This window comes from Thunnus albacares, chromosome 14 (assembly GCF_914725855.1).
Source record: "Thunnus albacares chromosome 14, fThuAlb1.1, whole genome shotgun sequence".
Lineage (NCBI taxonomy): Eukaryota > Metazoa > Chordata > Actinopteri > Scombriformes > Scombridae > Thunnus > Thunnus albacares.
In genome coordinates this window covers 1610808-1625894 of record NC_058119.1, presented here as the reverse complement: position 1 = coordinate 1625894, position 15087 = coordinate 1610808, and the positions used below count along the sequence as shown (strand labels likewise).

Here is a 15087-nt window from a genome sequence, read left to right as displayed (position 1 = left end):
TGGAGCAGGGCTGGTTGACGGTTGACGGCTGTTTAAAGGCAGCTGCAATGGCCCAGCTCACATCCAAGGGGGCAGGTAGGGACCTCTGGTGGATCAATAAAATATAGGGGTTAATACTACGAAGCTTTTGAATACTTGACTGTTGTAGTGACAGATAAAGCAACAACAGGAGCCAGCCAAAACAAAGTCAGGAAGTAAAGGAAGGAGAGAGAAGAAAAGAGAAAAAAGGAGGGTGGGAGAGGGAGAGAGGTCAGAGGACAGCTAGTACTGAGAGACAGAAAAACAGAGACATAAGATGTGTTTCCATCCACCTGTTTTTATTCACATAATTTGCACATAAAATTCTGGATTGGAAATGGCAAAAATTGAAAAAAAAAAATCACAAAAGCATTTAATGCTTGGCTGAGGTGAAAAAGCTGGTGTATCCATAAAAGAAAAATGAGTGTAAGTGTAATGCAAACAGACTTAGTAAATAAATGATGACCTACATGAAGCATAGGACATCACTGAAGACACAAAAACATCTGTGTGGAGTGATGAGGAGACTATAATGTTCCTCATATTAATACAGGAAAAAAACTGAAATATCATATTTCCATCATGTTTTCTACATTGTATTTCACTGCATACTGCCACTCTTTTGTCCTCTTCTGCAATGGTTTAATGGCACTGACTGGAGAATTAGCACCACTAAAACCACTATCTTGATGAACCAACTCCTAATATTCATATAACAGCAGCTGATGGAAACATGCATGAATTTGTATTTTCGTTTGCTGATTTTCTGGAAATTTGTTTAAAAATTCTGCTAAATTTGGATGGAAACCTGGCCATAGAGAGATCACTGTGACACCCATCTATAACAGTTATGGGTAGTTATTGTTCTCTACACAGTTTATCATAGTTTCTTCAGAAAATGTTGCCTTTTCCACATTATCACCATTCCTCATCTAAAACAATAACAGAAACAGGAGGTCTAATATTCATTTACTATACATTTAATGGAAGTTTCTCCTACCATGTGACAAGTGTCTGGTAAATGTTACAGCTAAATTATAACATCACAGTGTGGAATAATTTTTGATGTCATTCTGATCAACCTCTGCGTACATCTGTGGCAACAATATGCTCACAGTGGTTGATTTATCACTGAAATATTAGAGAATGTAAGATTAGAGAGCATTGAATTGTTACTCCATATTACTCTATGGCAGGTGATAAACCAGTGCTATGAACACAATGACAGCACGCATAAATATCTACTTTTGATTTAACTTTATTTTGAAAAATAAATTTGAATATTGGTGCATACTGAAACATACAATAAAGATACAGATACAGTTGTCTGACGTCATACACAGAAACATCAGCTATAATTTACACACAAACAGTTCTTGTTGCCTTACAAAATTCTACATACATCCCTCCTTCTGCTGACTGATCAGACACAAGAGGAATACACTTTTATTGTACAGTATACAGTAAATACATTTTTTACCACTTTGGAGTTCATTAGAATAGCGTACTATGGAGCATCCCTTGGTATTATAATACCTAGACAATATTTCTGAAGCATTTCCACCTTTAATCAGAACTGAAATGCTGTCTTGTGGTGTTGGAAGCACTTTGTCTTACACAACAGAGCAGCTGCTACTTACTATATCTGTTGCTGTGGCAGTTCGTGGAAAGCCTTGTCCTAACAAAATTTGGCGTTCAAAAACTTTTTTTTTTTCTCTGGTTACTCTGTAGAGAAAAGGTCATTCTTGTTATTTTTTATTATTACCAAGTCTCCATCCTTAAAGCTAATCACTCACTGCTTTCGCTCTGAATCACTGAATTTTTGCACTGACATATTTTCCTTGGATGTCCTGCTGAGTGCAGCTTTACAAGTCATGACAAGTCAGGAGTTACACATCATTTTGTTTCTTAAACTACACAAAAAATGGCAGAAATATCAGCTGTGCAGTATTCAATTTAATGACTTTAATGTACATAGATCAAGCTGCAGTGCAACCTTGAAAAACAGGACTGTGCTAGCAAATAGCCCCTTTATCACCAATTTCAAACTGAGTTAGCTTCAAAGGTGTGTTAAGACTGAACATACTGCAGATTGTTGAGGTGGTGTGATTGCTTGGATGCAGATGTGAATTCATTGAAATTGTTTCTGCTTGAGAGAAAAATTTGGGCTTATACTCAATGTTTATGATTCCAATTAATGAGGCCTTTACACAATTTCAGAAATCATCAACTTTTCTTTTCTGCTACTGTAACTCATGACTCCATGTTATCTGGGACAAGACAAGAGAATTTCAGTGACGCAACACTGGCACAGAACATAAATCAGAGCGCTTAATGTGGCAAACTCAAGCTTTGCATGTTATTAAACACACTAGTTATATGTATTCTAGTTATATCAAGAGATTGATGTTCCTCTGCAGCCTCCTATAATCAGAGTTTATGGGATGAGAATGAAAAAATTGAATGTTAAGGCAGGCTGCTGTTTGATGGAAGAGAGTTTTTGAAAGGTTACATAAGAGGAGACAGTAGCCTGCAGTGAGGCTGTGGTTTCTATCTGACATGTTATCCTCAGCCCATACCTTAACATGATGTATGATCCACACACTGGAACACGTCATACACATTATCTCTGCATGCACCCCAGTTATACAACACCACACGCACATACACACACACATATACACACACTATATACAAAGCAGTCTGTCTATAACACATTTACAAACTTAAATACAGAATGAAAAGATATGAAATATGTTTATATTTCACATTAGTTGGATTGTTACAGTTTTTGCAGCGCTCTAATGGAAACCTATCCTATTGTAAATATATCAACATGTATATGCAGTATGTCACAGTTTAGATCGTTTTAGATGTATATAATTAGCCCCATCTTGATTATTTTATATGAGAACATCAGACTTCTAAGTTTCACTGTGATATACATTTAACAAGTCTCAAATAAACACTCATGTTCCCTCACGTGCAACAACTGAATCCCTCATACGAGATTCCTCTCCTTTAATTCCCTCATGCTCTTCTCTCTTATTCATTCCCTCCATTTTCTTCTTCACTGTTTCTTCCCCAGTCTTGAATCATCTCCCCTGTGTTGTGTCCTCCTTCTCCTCCCATGTGAGGCCATCTGGATCTGATCTGAGGGGGAGACAAAGATGTTGGGCAGGGTTTAGAAAAGTGCTCTCATCACCTTTGTCAAGAACTCCACTGGACAGTGATTACAGCTGAGTGAAATGCAGTCTAGTAGTGTGAGGCTTCACACCGTAGTCGTGTATCAGCATTTGCTTTCCACGCCTGCACCCTGGGTCCATCGCCTGTCTCATATTAATAGTCACTGTTGACATTTTTATTATTTAACAATAAGCATTTTGAGGATTGGTCTGTATCTTGCTAGATACAGGCCTTTAATATAGTATATGGTACTAGTGCGCTACCTGGATGTTTATTGTAGCCAAGGGAAGTCCAACTTGCTCTGCTGGCCCAGGGCAATCATGGAGTTCCTGTTTCTGCCAGCAGGTTCTACTGGTCCCAGATCAGGCCTGTAATGAAGAGCAGACCACTATTACTGAGAGTTTCTGGCTTTTTACAGTATTTCTGGTGGATATGTGGGACAGCCCAGTCTGCGAGTATGAGAAAACATTTGTTCATTATTCCCAAATTGACAGAAGCACTGCAGCAGGCTGGTGTGCACATCTCAGGAGGAGGACGGTGTTCTTTCTAATGAATCCTGGACTGCAGCCATATCTCACCAGGCCTCAGCTTAAATCCACGGGGGAATTCTCCCACTCCTCCAGGCATACCTCAGGCCTGACACTCCACCCCCTCCTCTGTCCGCCTGGGTCCGTGCCAAGCCCCAGTCAAGACAGAGAGAGAAGCTGAAGGGCCTCCCATCAGATTCCTACACTGTACAACCTCTCAAATACAGAAATACCACAGTTCATCCACACCCAGACCCCTCCTCTCCCGGGCAAAAATGAAGCTAATAGCTCCTTATATCTCCACCTGCCAGGAACCTGTCATTCTCTTCTTCTTGCTCAAAAGTCACTGAAGCTGTCACCACTTTTCCACCCCAAAAATGCCTTTCTTTCCCCTCATGCTGGCTTTTATTCATTGCAGTCAAATAACTTGCATTCCTTCTCCTTTTTTTTGGTTTTGTTCAGCAAACAAGGGAGGCGAGCACAGCTCCTTTTCAGTGGTTTTGAACTGATGCCATGTCAGCCGAGACATCACCACGAAAACAAAGGACACTAAAATCTGGGCTTCGTCAGAGAGTTTGGGAGCAGATTTGATATTTTTCAATGTTCATACTTTTATCATTAAGCACTATTCTCTCCATAAGCATACGGAGAGAACAGTCTTTCATGAAAAAATATGACAATCTGTGTCAACATTTGAACTTGAACTATATGTATCTCTTCTGTTGCGTTCTGTCTGGAAAGTCTTCATAGAGTAGGAATAAAAACTGCAGTTTGGTTGATTGCTAAACCCTTCATTGATATTTCTCTTCCTTAGTGTCTCTACTGCTGAGTGTAATCCAGACGGTATGTACCGCAAACTGTGGTCTGTTGTATATTGCCACTGCTGTTTGCTCACCTGTACAGTTGTGGACAGGACATCTTCAGTGAGGTGGAGCTCAGTCCCAGTCTGCTATGGTTCCTCAGCTTAGTTTTCCTCACTAGTTCTTTGACTCTGCCCCATGTGTAGCTTTCACTCAGCTGAACAGTGAGAGTGCAGAATAGACACACAAGAGCAACAATTTAATACTAATGTACTTTTAGCTGTGACAAACTAGTGACCCTGCAGGAACACACAGCAAAATCTACTGATGACAGTAAGACACGCATGGTCAAATGAAGCTTGAGGGTCCAGGTGTTGGTGTGCCCCAAGGCCTTTCATATCCACAAATCTATCAGATTATCAAGATGATATTTTATAATTTGTGACAGAATAAACAAAAAGTTTCTAATTTCAATTAAATTCAAGCGGTTTTCATGATTTAACTTCAAACAGAGCACATGCACTGCTAACTGTATAAATCTTAGGTTGTTAAAACCCTTTGGAAGGACTTGAGTGTGAAAATTCTGTTTTGACTTTGTGAATAGTAGTTTGACAAAATAATCTTAACTCAAGGTCAATTTACTAGCTTCTTCCTGGGCTTCCAACAACATCTAACGGTATTTATCAGCAAATGGAGGTGATGACTTTCAGAAAAAAACAGCTTGTAAGTGTACCATGAGGCAGATGAATGTGTCAAACCTTTGGAAAGTTAAAAATAAAAAAAGTAATCAAGCTAAAAACAAGACTTATTGTGTTGGATCTTAAAAAATGATCCTGCTGCATTAATTACAGTTTGTTCCCAACAGTGGGGCCTTTGCAGAAGGAGAATCACTCCTCCAGGCCCCTCATTCATCATGTGTCATCAGTAAGAGTTTTGCTGTGTCTGTTTGCCATAAAGACAGTGAACAGAAGATGTGGACATTGGGCAACTTTAAGTGATTCAGAGTGTGTTGGCTGGGGGGTGGGGTTAGGGGGCACCCTGCAGACTTGCTTAACCCAAAAGTCAGATTTCTAAGGTGAAAGCATGTGATGGTTGCAATACAACTGGTGCTAAAATAAATAATTTTTCTATTTTAAAAAAAAACAGTCACCAATCATATAAGTCATGAAATATGTTAGATACTATGGATCAACTTCCACAACAAGAATTAGTGTATATTTGAATGACTAGTGCTTAGAAGCAAACTAGCTATCAAAACTAAAAACAGCTGATGGTGATGGGAGGAAATCTGTTTGGGCATTAGTCAAATTTCCTCATTATTGGCAGCAAATTAGCTTATTTGTCTTCATATGAAGAGGTCCTGCTCTTCCATACCATCAAGACTATGCTGACTGTGATTCTTGCAGTGGATCTACAGCATGTGCACATGACTCACCCTCCGCTGGGGGATGGAGAGCCCCTCGGTGCTGTCACCGAGGAAGTGGACCTCCCCCTCAGTGTAACTCCTTCGGTTCAGGCCTCTCCTCCACAGAGGTACGGCTGTCAAAGCCTCGCTGCTCATGTCTGAAAAACAAATCACATACAAGGAGCTGTTGCAGTGTGTGTGTGTGTGTGTGTGTGTTTGTGTGTGTGGAGAGGGTTCACTCGGGTAGACAGTGAAAGCTGTATTCATATGATGAACCTCGTCTGTTCATTTATTGTCATACTGTAAGTATGAATTGTGTCTGTTATCTTGTGTATTGTTCTGTCTTTTTAGGGTGAAAAAACAGAAAAAAAGGAAACAATTGCAAAACAACCACTAAATATACTACTACTAATAATAGTGTTTTGGAGTAAATGTAATTACTGTGTTGTTTATGTTTACTTGCAACCATTTTTCCAGTCTACAAAGTGCTGCGGTCTTGTGACATGTTCCTTCTCATATGTTGTTAGGTTAAGACTACTCGAGAAAGTAAATTATTTACCGATATTTAACCATGATAATAATCTTTCCCTAACCAAGTGCTTCAAGTTACCTGAACAGAACCACAAAGACATATATCATGTTTCACTTACCACAAGCAGATACTGAAGGAAAAACAAATTAAACATTGTGAATTTTTTGCAAATACCGTATGTTCAGTGTGAACATTTTGTGATTTTTATACACTTTCTTTAACATTCATTAAAATCATTTCCTTATGTAGAGAAAACACATTTGGGTGACTTTTGGGTGAACTTACATGCTGTTGCAATTAATATTTTCCAGGGGAGTTCCACATTCAATCCTTTTAACTCCACCAACTCCTAAGAAAAATATCTGGCTCTTTAGCTGCGTTCACAGCTAGTTTCTAACTTTGCCTGTCAGCTGCCTGATGCTGCTCGAAACAAGGCTGATGAGAGCAGAATTTGAGGACTGGAAAACCAAAACAATTGGCTGAAAGAGGCTAAAAAGTTCAGTAGAGATGAGGGGAACTGCAGAGTTGGTGATAATTCTCTGTGGGTTTATCAGCATGAGCAATACCTTGCACACTGGACATAGTCATTTCAGATCTGCTCAGGGCCCAAAACGGTATCACTGTAAAGCCAGTTTCAATCAAACAGGAGAATTTAGACATGTTCATAAATGTAAATGGTCACTGTGACTTACAACATATGTCATAAGAGATATTTTTAATTTCAATGAGTTAGCTTTAAAGTGCACATATACTGTATTTAGGTTTGGTCTGGGAGGTGGAGTGTTTGTTCACATGTTAGAGGCCTTTGCTCCATGTTGAGGAGGGAGCGATGACTGTTATGACAAATGGTGATGGAAATCAGCACAGGCCTGTTTTTTTACCTCTGTTCATTCCACTCCCAACTTCTCCCACATGCATGTAAATACATCTTCCCTTATCACAGGAGCTCACAGTTTCTACTGACCATGACACTCTGCTAGACAAAGGAAACCCCCACATTAAGACCACAGCTTTGTCATTAATATTTGTGCGCAAGTAAAGCCAGTTAATTCAAACTTGAATGATTTTGTGCAAATTAAATTGTCAGTGACAGCAACAACCCAAAAATACAACAGTACCCTAACCCTTACCCTAACCTTGCACTTCAACAAACCCAATAAAAACACTCCTTTTTTGTAGTCTGTAATTCATTAGTCCATGCACATGCTCCTGTGTAAACATAAACACTCCTAACAATCTGTGATTCGTATACAACAATAAAACTCAATTCCTCAGTCTCATATTGAACATTTGCACTTGCAGAGCTCTCTTCTCCTATTTACTACACCTAAGCAGGGCCTCCCATCTTTCATGACCTCTCAACCTTTTCTCCAGATCCAGTTTCCTGCCCGTCAGAGGAAGAACCGAGGCATTCCATAGTCCACGGGACATTATGTGTTCCTGTCATGAGCAGGATGCCAGGAATTCCGCCCGTGTCCCCGCTCGAGTTATAATTTCATCTTCCCCGTGGGGCCACTGAGCTATCGGCCACCAATCACCTAGGGCAGCATTAACCACTCCAAAAACACAACAGTAAGTATAACATTTGGGGAGATGACTGTGTTCCCAAATGACTAACATCACCTGGAGCTGGTGTCTGATGACAAGGTAAACACTGAGGCCTAAAAACACATGGGGTTGCTGCAGGGTCAGGTTATGAAACTTAAGTACTGCTAAAGCTTTTTAATAACACACCTATTAGATCCATTTCGGGAAAGTGCCAGACAAACACTGAAATTAAAACATTAATGAATGGTTGTGCGCATGTGCGTTTGTTGACACTTCCCACTGGAGCAGGTTATTAAATGCCGATCCCACTAGTAATTAAATGCAAAGTTCAATTTGGGATGGTTTCAGTAACCTACAGGGGACTCAGCTGCATGTCATGGACTCACAACAAACAATACTGAATGAGTCTGTAGCTTAAGTGGGCAGTTGTGAAAAGAAGCCAAAAGCTTATCCAGTCTATTTAATCCACCTGAAATGTCAGTAATAATCCCTCATTGCACAGGAAAACGTGTTTTTGGGTATGTGTCTGTGTGTGTGTGTGTGTGTGTGTGTGTGTGTGTGTGTGTGTCTGTGTGTCTGTGTGTCTATGTGTGGGTGTGTGTTCACAAACTAAACTAAAGGTCTCAGTATGCTTCCTACAATGTGCTTATTTGTCACCCTGAAGATGGTTTGTTAAGGACTTTTGTTCAACAGCACCTTCAAGGACACACAAAAAAGGAAAATATATGTCAGCCTTACCTCTCCTGGTTGATAGAAGTGGGTGCCGGGTGACCTCAGGGATGGTGGACAGGTCAGAGAGCGTTCCGCTAGGTGACAAAAACTCACTTCTGGAATGTCGCTTCTGCGCGTCCTGAAAGGCCAGACTGGCTGCACCACAGCTGCAGTGCTGTTGGAAAAAGTCCTGTTCAGAAAGATAGTAGGAAGAAGACACAAACAGCTGAATATTGTAATATTATGCATTATTAATGCATATATCATATATATATATATATTATTGCATATCATGCAAGGAAATATCTGAGTCAGTAACGAACGCTTTGACGCTTTTGAAACCAACTTTCAGTCACTTGTGGAGTCACAGGCTTACTCACAAGCCCATATGGTTAACCCAGAGCAAATTCCCAGTGACCTTGAAGCACACATGCAAGAACTTGAAGCTAAGTACTCAGAGCTAATGAAGCACAACTACCAGCTCCAAACCGAAGTGCTTGACATAGAGGCCCACTCCTGTAGACACAATATTGAAATCTTGGGAATACAAGAGGGCGAAGAGGAAGGTAAACCCACTGAATTAGTCCCCAGACTGATTCCCAAGATGCTTGGGGAAGAGCATTTCCCGCACCCGGTTAAAGTCAACCGTGTGCATTACTCTCTCCAGCTGAAACCGGCAACCGATGCCAAGCTGCACACCATCCTGGCACGCATCCACCATTTTCAAGTCAAAGAGCTGATCCCCAGTTTTTAACAGTATCATATAGCCTGTGTTTTAAATCTTCGCAGAGAGGGGGTTTTGTGATAGCAGAGTTAGTTACCTGCCCAACAGCTTCTCTTTGGATGAAAACGGGAAACCTTGTGTCTTCAGGGAGACACAAGGGAGGGTGGGTGGGGATGTGTGTTGTTCTTACTTATGGTTCAGGCATGTCTGTCTTTTTCTTTTCTCGTTATAGCACTTTTACAAGGCTGGAAGTCACTTTACACTGCTTACTATGTTTGTGCTCAACCGAAATAATCTCTTCCTTATTTGCATATGCAGAGGTATCATGTTAGAATGAAGTTGGGGGGCAAGAATATTACAATAGTTTTGTGGAATGTCAAGGGGCTTGCCCATGCTGTTAAAAAGGACATAGTTTTTCAACATCTTAAATCTCTATATGCGGATATGATTTTTTGCAGGAAACACATCAAAACAACTGAGCAATGCAGACTGAGGTGCAGCTGGATATTGCAAGTTCAACCACTCCTTTTTACCCTCATGATCAGACAGATGCCTGGAGGCAGAGGGGTCAAATTTCTCTTGAAGATATGTATGTAGATAGATGGTTTGCATCATTCAGTCTGCTGAGAGGAGAGATAAATTTGAGCTGTCTCACTCACATTATTTTCAATACCTACAAATTAGGCACTACATCCAATCCAAGATTCATACCTTTGAATCCCTTCCAGGGAAGCATAATTTTTTTGATATTTTAAAGAATCCTCCTGACTCCAGGCATCTTGTTTCCAAGTTTGTATGTTTGTTTGATGGTTGTACTATAGCCTCTACTGTGAAAAGGAGGCTTGGAAAGGGGAACTGAGCATTGAATTATCTGAAGTTGCATGGGATAAGAGTCTGTCTATAATAGTCTTGCTCAATTAACAGTAGACGCCAGCTGATCCAGTTCAAAATTGTCCTACGTCTTCACTGTTCTACATCGAGGTTGCACAAGGTTTACCCTTCTGTCTCACCACTGTGTGACAGATGTCAGATGACACACTGTCTCACATTTTCTGGCTCTGCCCTTCACTTACTGAATTCTAGCCCAAAATATTCAATTGGTACTCAAATGCCTATAAAAGAACCATCCAATGAGAAGCTGGACTTGCCATCTTCAGCTGCTCGCAATCCACTGTGTGCTTTCCTACAGCCATGCAACAGTCCTTGATGCTGGGGATGATTGTCGCCAAAAGACTAATTTTGAGGAAATGGAAATCACCCTCTCCCCCTTCGTTCCAGAGATGGATGGCTGACATTATTTCAGTCATACAGATTGAAAGACTCAGTCTCTTGAGAACCAATTCAATAAAAAAATTCTCAGCTCTTTGGGACCCATTGCTTACTTACCTAGACCAGGCCGGGGAAGGATGAGCAACTCTTTCCCCAACACTGCCTCATATTTTTTAAGCAATTAATTTAGTTTGTTTGGCGCCTCATTAACAAAAACATAGTTGCTGACCTGCCTCTAACTCTCCCGGTTCTCCTCCATAACTGACTTAAAGAGCCACAACTGCTTCTGCAGTACCCTGACTGTAATTCAAAAGCATGAATTATTCATCTGTGCATGCAAGTTTAATCCATTATGGCCTTGCTGGAGAATGTTACTTTGTTTGAGTTCATGGACCAGTCATCCTCCTACATATTTGGTTGTACTGTATGCACCATTATGTGAGTCAGTATACTGTATATTCCTCCTATGACTTGTACTTCAGGAGGACAAAGAACAATACAATCGACTGAGTCATCCCAGAGCATCAGTCTAATTGAAGTTCACATCCCTCCATGCTAAATGAAAGGGAACTCCAGTATGACATCACTTCCACGTAAAATCCCATAATAGTTCAAACTACATAAACGTAGCCTGCAACAGAAGTGTCACATGGATGAGATTAAAGCCAGGGGATGAGATGTGTTTTTTCCTGCTCTATTGTGTGGAATCACGTTTATATTCCTGCCCAGAAAAAGGATTCTATGTGTGTGTAGAGTATGTGTACAGACACACACACACACCACCTGCACAGCTTCATCATGCAACCCAAGTGGCTCATTGTGTGAGTCATTTCCTGATTTTTGCCAAATAATCTCTTTGCCTGCTCTGGAGTTACCTTTCACCTACTGTAGAGGCAAAAGTTCAAATGGGCCTCTAGAACAACACGTCCAAGTGCACATCAGCCTACACACACACATTTTCTCCCCTGATATCAACACAAAAGCACCCTTCTCCCAGCTTTATTACATAACCACTGGTCATTTGTATTAGTTATGGGGTAGATAAAGGCCTGTTGCTGTTATGCCTCATGGTTTTTGTTTTTGTTAAACCTCTAGGTATTCACTGTTCAACTGAAACATGCATACAGAGCCAACATCAGTGTTTTTTCACTGAAGCTTCCAACCTGTGTAAAATAATCAGCAACAGTGTGGTTGTAAAGATGAGATTCAGGCAAACATCTATGTTGCACAGGTCATTCTTTATAAGCACCACAGTCATATTCCAAAAGTTAGGTGAAGACAGGCCCGGAAAAAGGAAACCCGGTCACCCAAAGAGCATCAGTCACAGGACAATAACAACTGAGCTGGCAGAGATCCTTCATGGGGTGAAGGGCTTCTGGAGAAACAAAACATATCAGTTGCTCGTCACTTCAGCTTCACGCATGAGGGGGAGGGACAGTCCGTTAAACATATGGGGATTTCCTTTGTGTGTCCAATAAGTATTCATTATTTCTAGGCTTGAGTATTCATGATATCTATAGATAAAATTCAATTGGATATATACACACAGAAACTAAAGACAGAAGCATAAAGTAAACAGTTGGAGTTTGATGCTTATAGCGAACACACTTCTCTTGGTAATTCCCAAACAGAGACTGTGTTCACACCAGAAAGCCACACAGGTGACAACCTGGCGGAAGCCCTCAGGTCTTCCCTCCAAGAGTATTCCTGGACGAGAGGAAATGGCCTATATTACCACGGACAATGGGGCCAATATTGTGGCTGCAATTCAAAAACTTAGCTGGCAATGGCTAAGTTGCTTTGGCCATAATCAGCATTTAGCCATCACCAATGCAATGAAGATATTTAGAAGACCCATGGGCCAAGCCATGGGTTTGTGCAGAATAGTTGTTGATGACTTTTTCACAGAGCTGGTAAAAGAAGAGAAAACTGCAGAAAGAACAAGCCAAGCTCAACATACCCCAACATTGCTTAGTTCTGGTGAGTGGTGCTAAACTTCGATTCCTATTTCTTTAGACATTGTTTTTCCATTTTTTTATAGGAACGGAGTAGGCCTATGTGTTACTGAGTAAATCTAAATGTGCCTACAAGTATAATAATAATAATAATAATGATGATAACTTTATTCGGATAGCACCTTTCATACAAAATGCAGCTCAAAGTGCTTCACATTAAAGAGAAAAAAAAACTAAAAGAATGAATATGGTATGCGTGTTGTTATGTATTATAACAGGAACAAGTTCATTAGCGAGTTTGTTACATTGTATCCGTGAGTCGTAGCCTAACGTGACAGCAGAGGGAGGGGAGCGGACAGGCAACAGGGCAAAAGAGAGCCGCGCCCCATAACCAAAAGTCTGTTTAATAGCTTCAAGGTAGTATCTCTTCCAGCCCTCTTTCGTCCACTTCTCCTCGCTGTCCGGGACCCCTCGACACTCCACCTTCAGCTCCGTCTCACTGCTCCAGTCCAAGAAGCTCATCTTGATTGTCACGTGGTACTCGCAGGGCCAGTTGTTATACTTCATGACTGTTTTCTCTTCAGGTATATCATTTATCATTATTTGGCTAATTAAACAATGCATTAGGCCAATTAAAAAGACTAATAGACCAAGGATGCTCAACAAGTGTGTTTAAATGAACTATTATTTAAAATTTCATGTTATTATTATTAATATTATGTTAATAATTATTTCAAAGTGTTATGCTTTATGCTAATATTTAAGCATGGTGAGTGACTGTTGTAGATGATAGTAGTCAGTCAAATGCTACTATGGCACACACTATCTGTATGGAGAGCCCCACACAGGAGTTTATCACATCTTTAGGGATTCCCATGGGGAGTCAATGACCCTTAAACCATCAGCAAAGGATAAGGTTGTTGGAAGTATCTCACAGTCAGTCAAGGAGAAAAAAACACCATGGAATGTCCCTTCCATTGCTTCCTGTCCCCACATAACTGAGGAGACTCGACTCAAGGAGGAAGATCAAGTTTGAGAATAGTGGAGCAAGATGTGTACTGTAAAGTAATTCTACTTCTTGATTACATACATTTTATTTCTATAACGCTGCATTAGTGATATGTCAAAAAGGGCTATGGGATGTATTCTGGCAATAGAAATGTAACTTGTGGTGGTCTGGTGGTCTACTGCACTGCTGATGGGGGTGGGGGGTCTTCCTACTGTAGGTGTAACCGCTTTTTTGTTTATCCTCTGCCTGCTCTCAGTATATCCAGCTGTGCTTCTGGTGCTGATGTGACAAGTGAACCAGAGCTGTCACATACACACTGAGCTGTCATTAATGGTCTATTCAGAGATCTCAGACAGTGTTCCAGTTAGGGCTGCTCTTCTTTTGATGTGTCATTTTTGTCTCCAGTCGTGGATTTGCCTTTGATAATATCACAGCAGGGAATTGGACAAAAGGGCTTGGGAGAGCAGCCGGTGTGGTCCATCTGTCAGGAGTCAAGATTCAGACCTTTTCAGTCTTCAAGTGAATATAGAAATATTGCATAAGGATGTAAAGGTATGAGCATTTATAAACTTAATAAAACCTGCATGTATAAACTAAATACATTTCTTCTCTCACTCTGTCACTCTGTTTGCCTCGTTTCTTTGACTCTGAAACTCTGAAGTCCTTGACCCCTGCTGGGTTCACCCAATGCTCCAGAGGAAAGCTGTTCCGGCCCCTGAGACCAAACTTACTAGACTAGTGTCAGTCCAGGTTTTCTGAATCCTCCCTCTCTGTCCTGTGCCAAGGCATCAAACAAGAAAGCAACATTCCTCCTATTTAGAGAACAGTTCAAGGCAAATGTTCATACGGTCAAACGATTTAGTCCTGTGACCTCAGAAATACGTACAACTCTGATTCAGATCATGACAAAGAGTACAGTTAACAAATTCCACCACCCAGCTGGATAATGTCTTGCTATCAAATTAAAGTAACACGACAAACATCAACAACATTTTTAGTGTCTGATATTGCACAAATCAATGTGAAGGAGTGTCCACGCATCAGCCAGCTTTAACCTCAAGCTGGTGTCTCAACAGACATGACAACTGAGACAGGATCTGGGAAGATGAGACCTGGAGCAAATGGTTATAGTCGGAACTTTTAATAAGGTGCAGCAGACAAAAAGCATTTCCTTATCAGAGTATATCAAATTATAGCGCCAACTTTGTCAGATTTCAGATCACTGTCACTGCAGAAACAATCTAAAATTTTAATTTGAATATTTACTAAAGAAACCTAAATAAATGTTAATATCAGTAGGACTCCAATAGTTTGTCCTGGGAGCCATGAACCCCACAAAACATGTCTCTCACTGCGCATGTTGAAAATGCTTCCCACAAGTTTTCATAGGTGCTGTCCTGTTG

General features: G+C 40.6%; 1 protein-coding gene across 1 annotated transcript in view; it reads right to left on the bottom strand.

Annotated features, from left to right (window-relative positions):
- Nucleotides 1-1258: 1258 nt before the first annotated feature.
- Nucleotides 1259-15087, bottom strand: part of si:ch211-250c4.3 (uncharacterized protein LOC100535981 homolog) — a 43819-nt gene continuing 29990 nt past the window's right edge. Inside the window, exons 4-8 of the mRNA XM_044373219.1 lie at nucleotides 8755-8917; nucleotides 5967-6094; nucleotides 4627-4748; nucleotides 3468-3572; nucleotides 1259-3171 (exon numbers count right to left, since the gene is read on the bottom strand). Of these exons, the coding sequence (XP_044229154.1) occupies nucleotides 3476-3572; nucleotides 4627-4748; nucleotides 5967-6094; nucleotides 8755-8917 (510 nt within the window). The 3' untranslated portion in view covers nucleotides 1259-3171; nucleotides 3468-3475. The remainder of the gene's footprint in view (nucleotides 3172-3467; nucleotides 3573-4626; nucleotides 4749-5966; nucleotides 6095-8754; nucleotides 8918-15087) is intronic.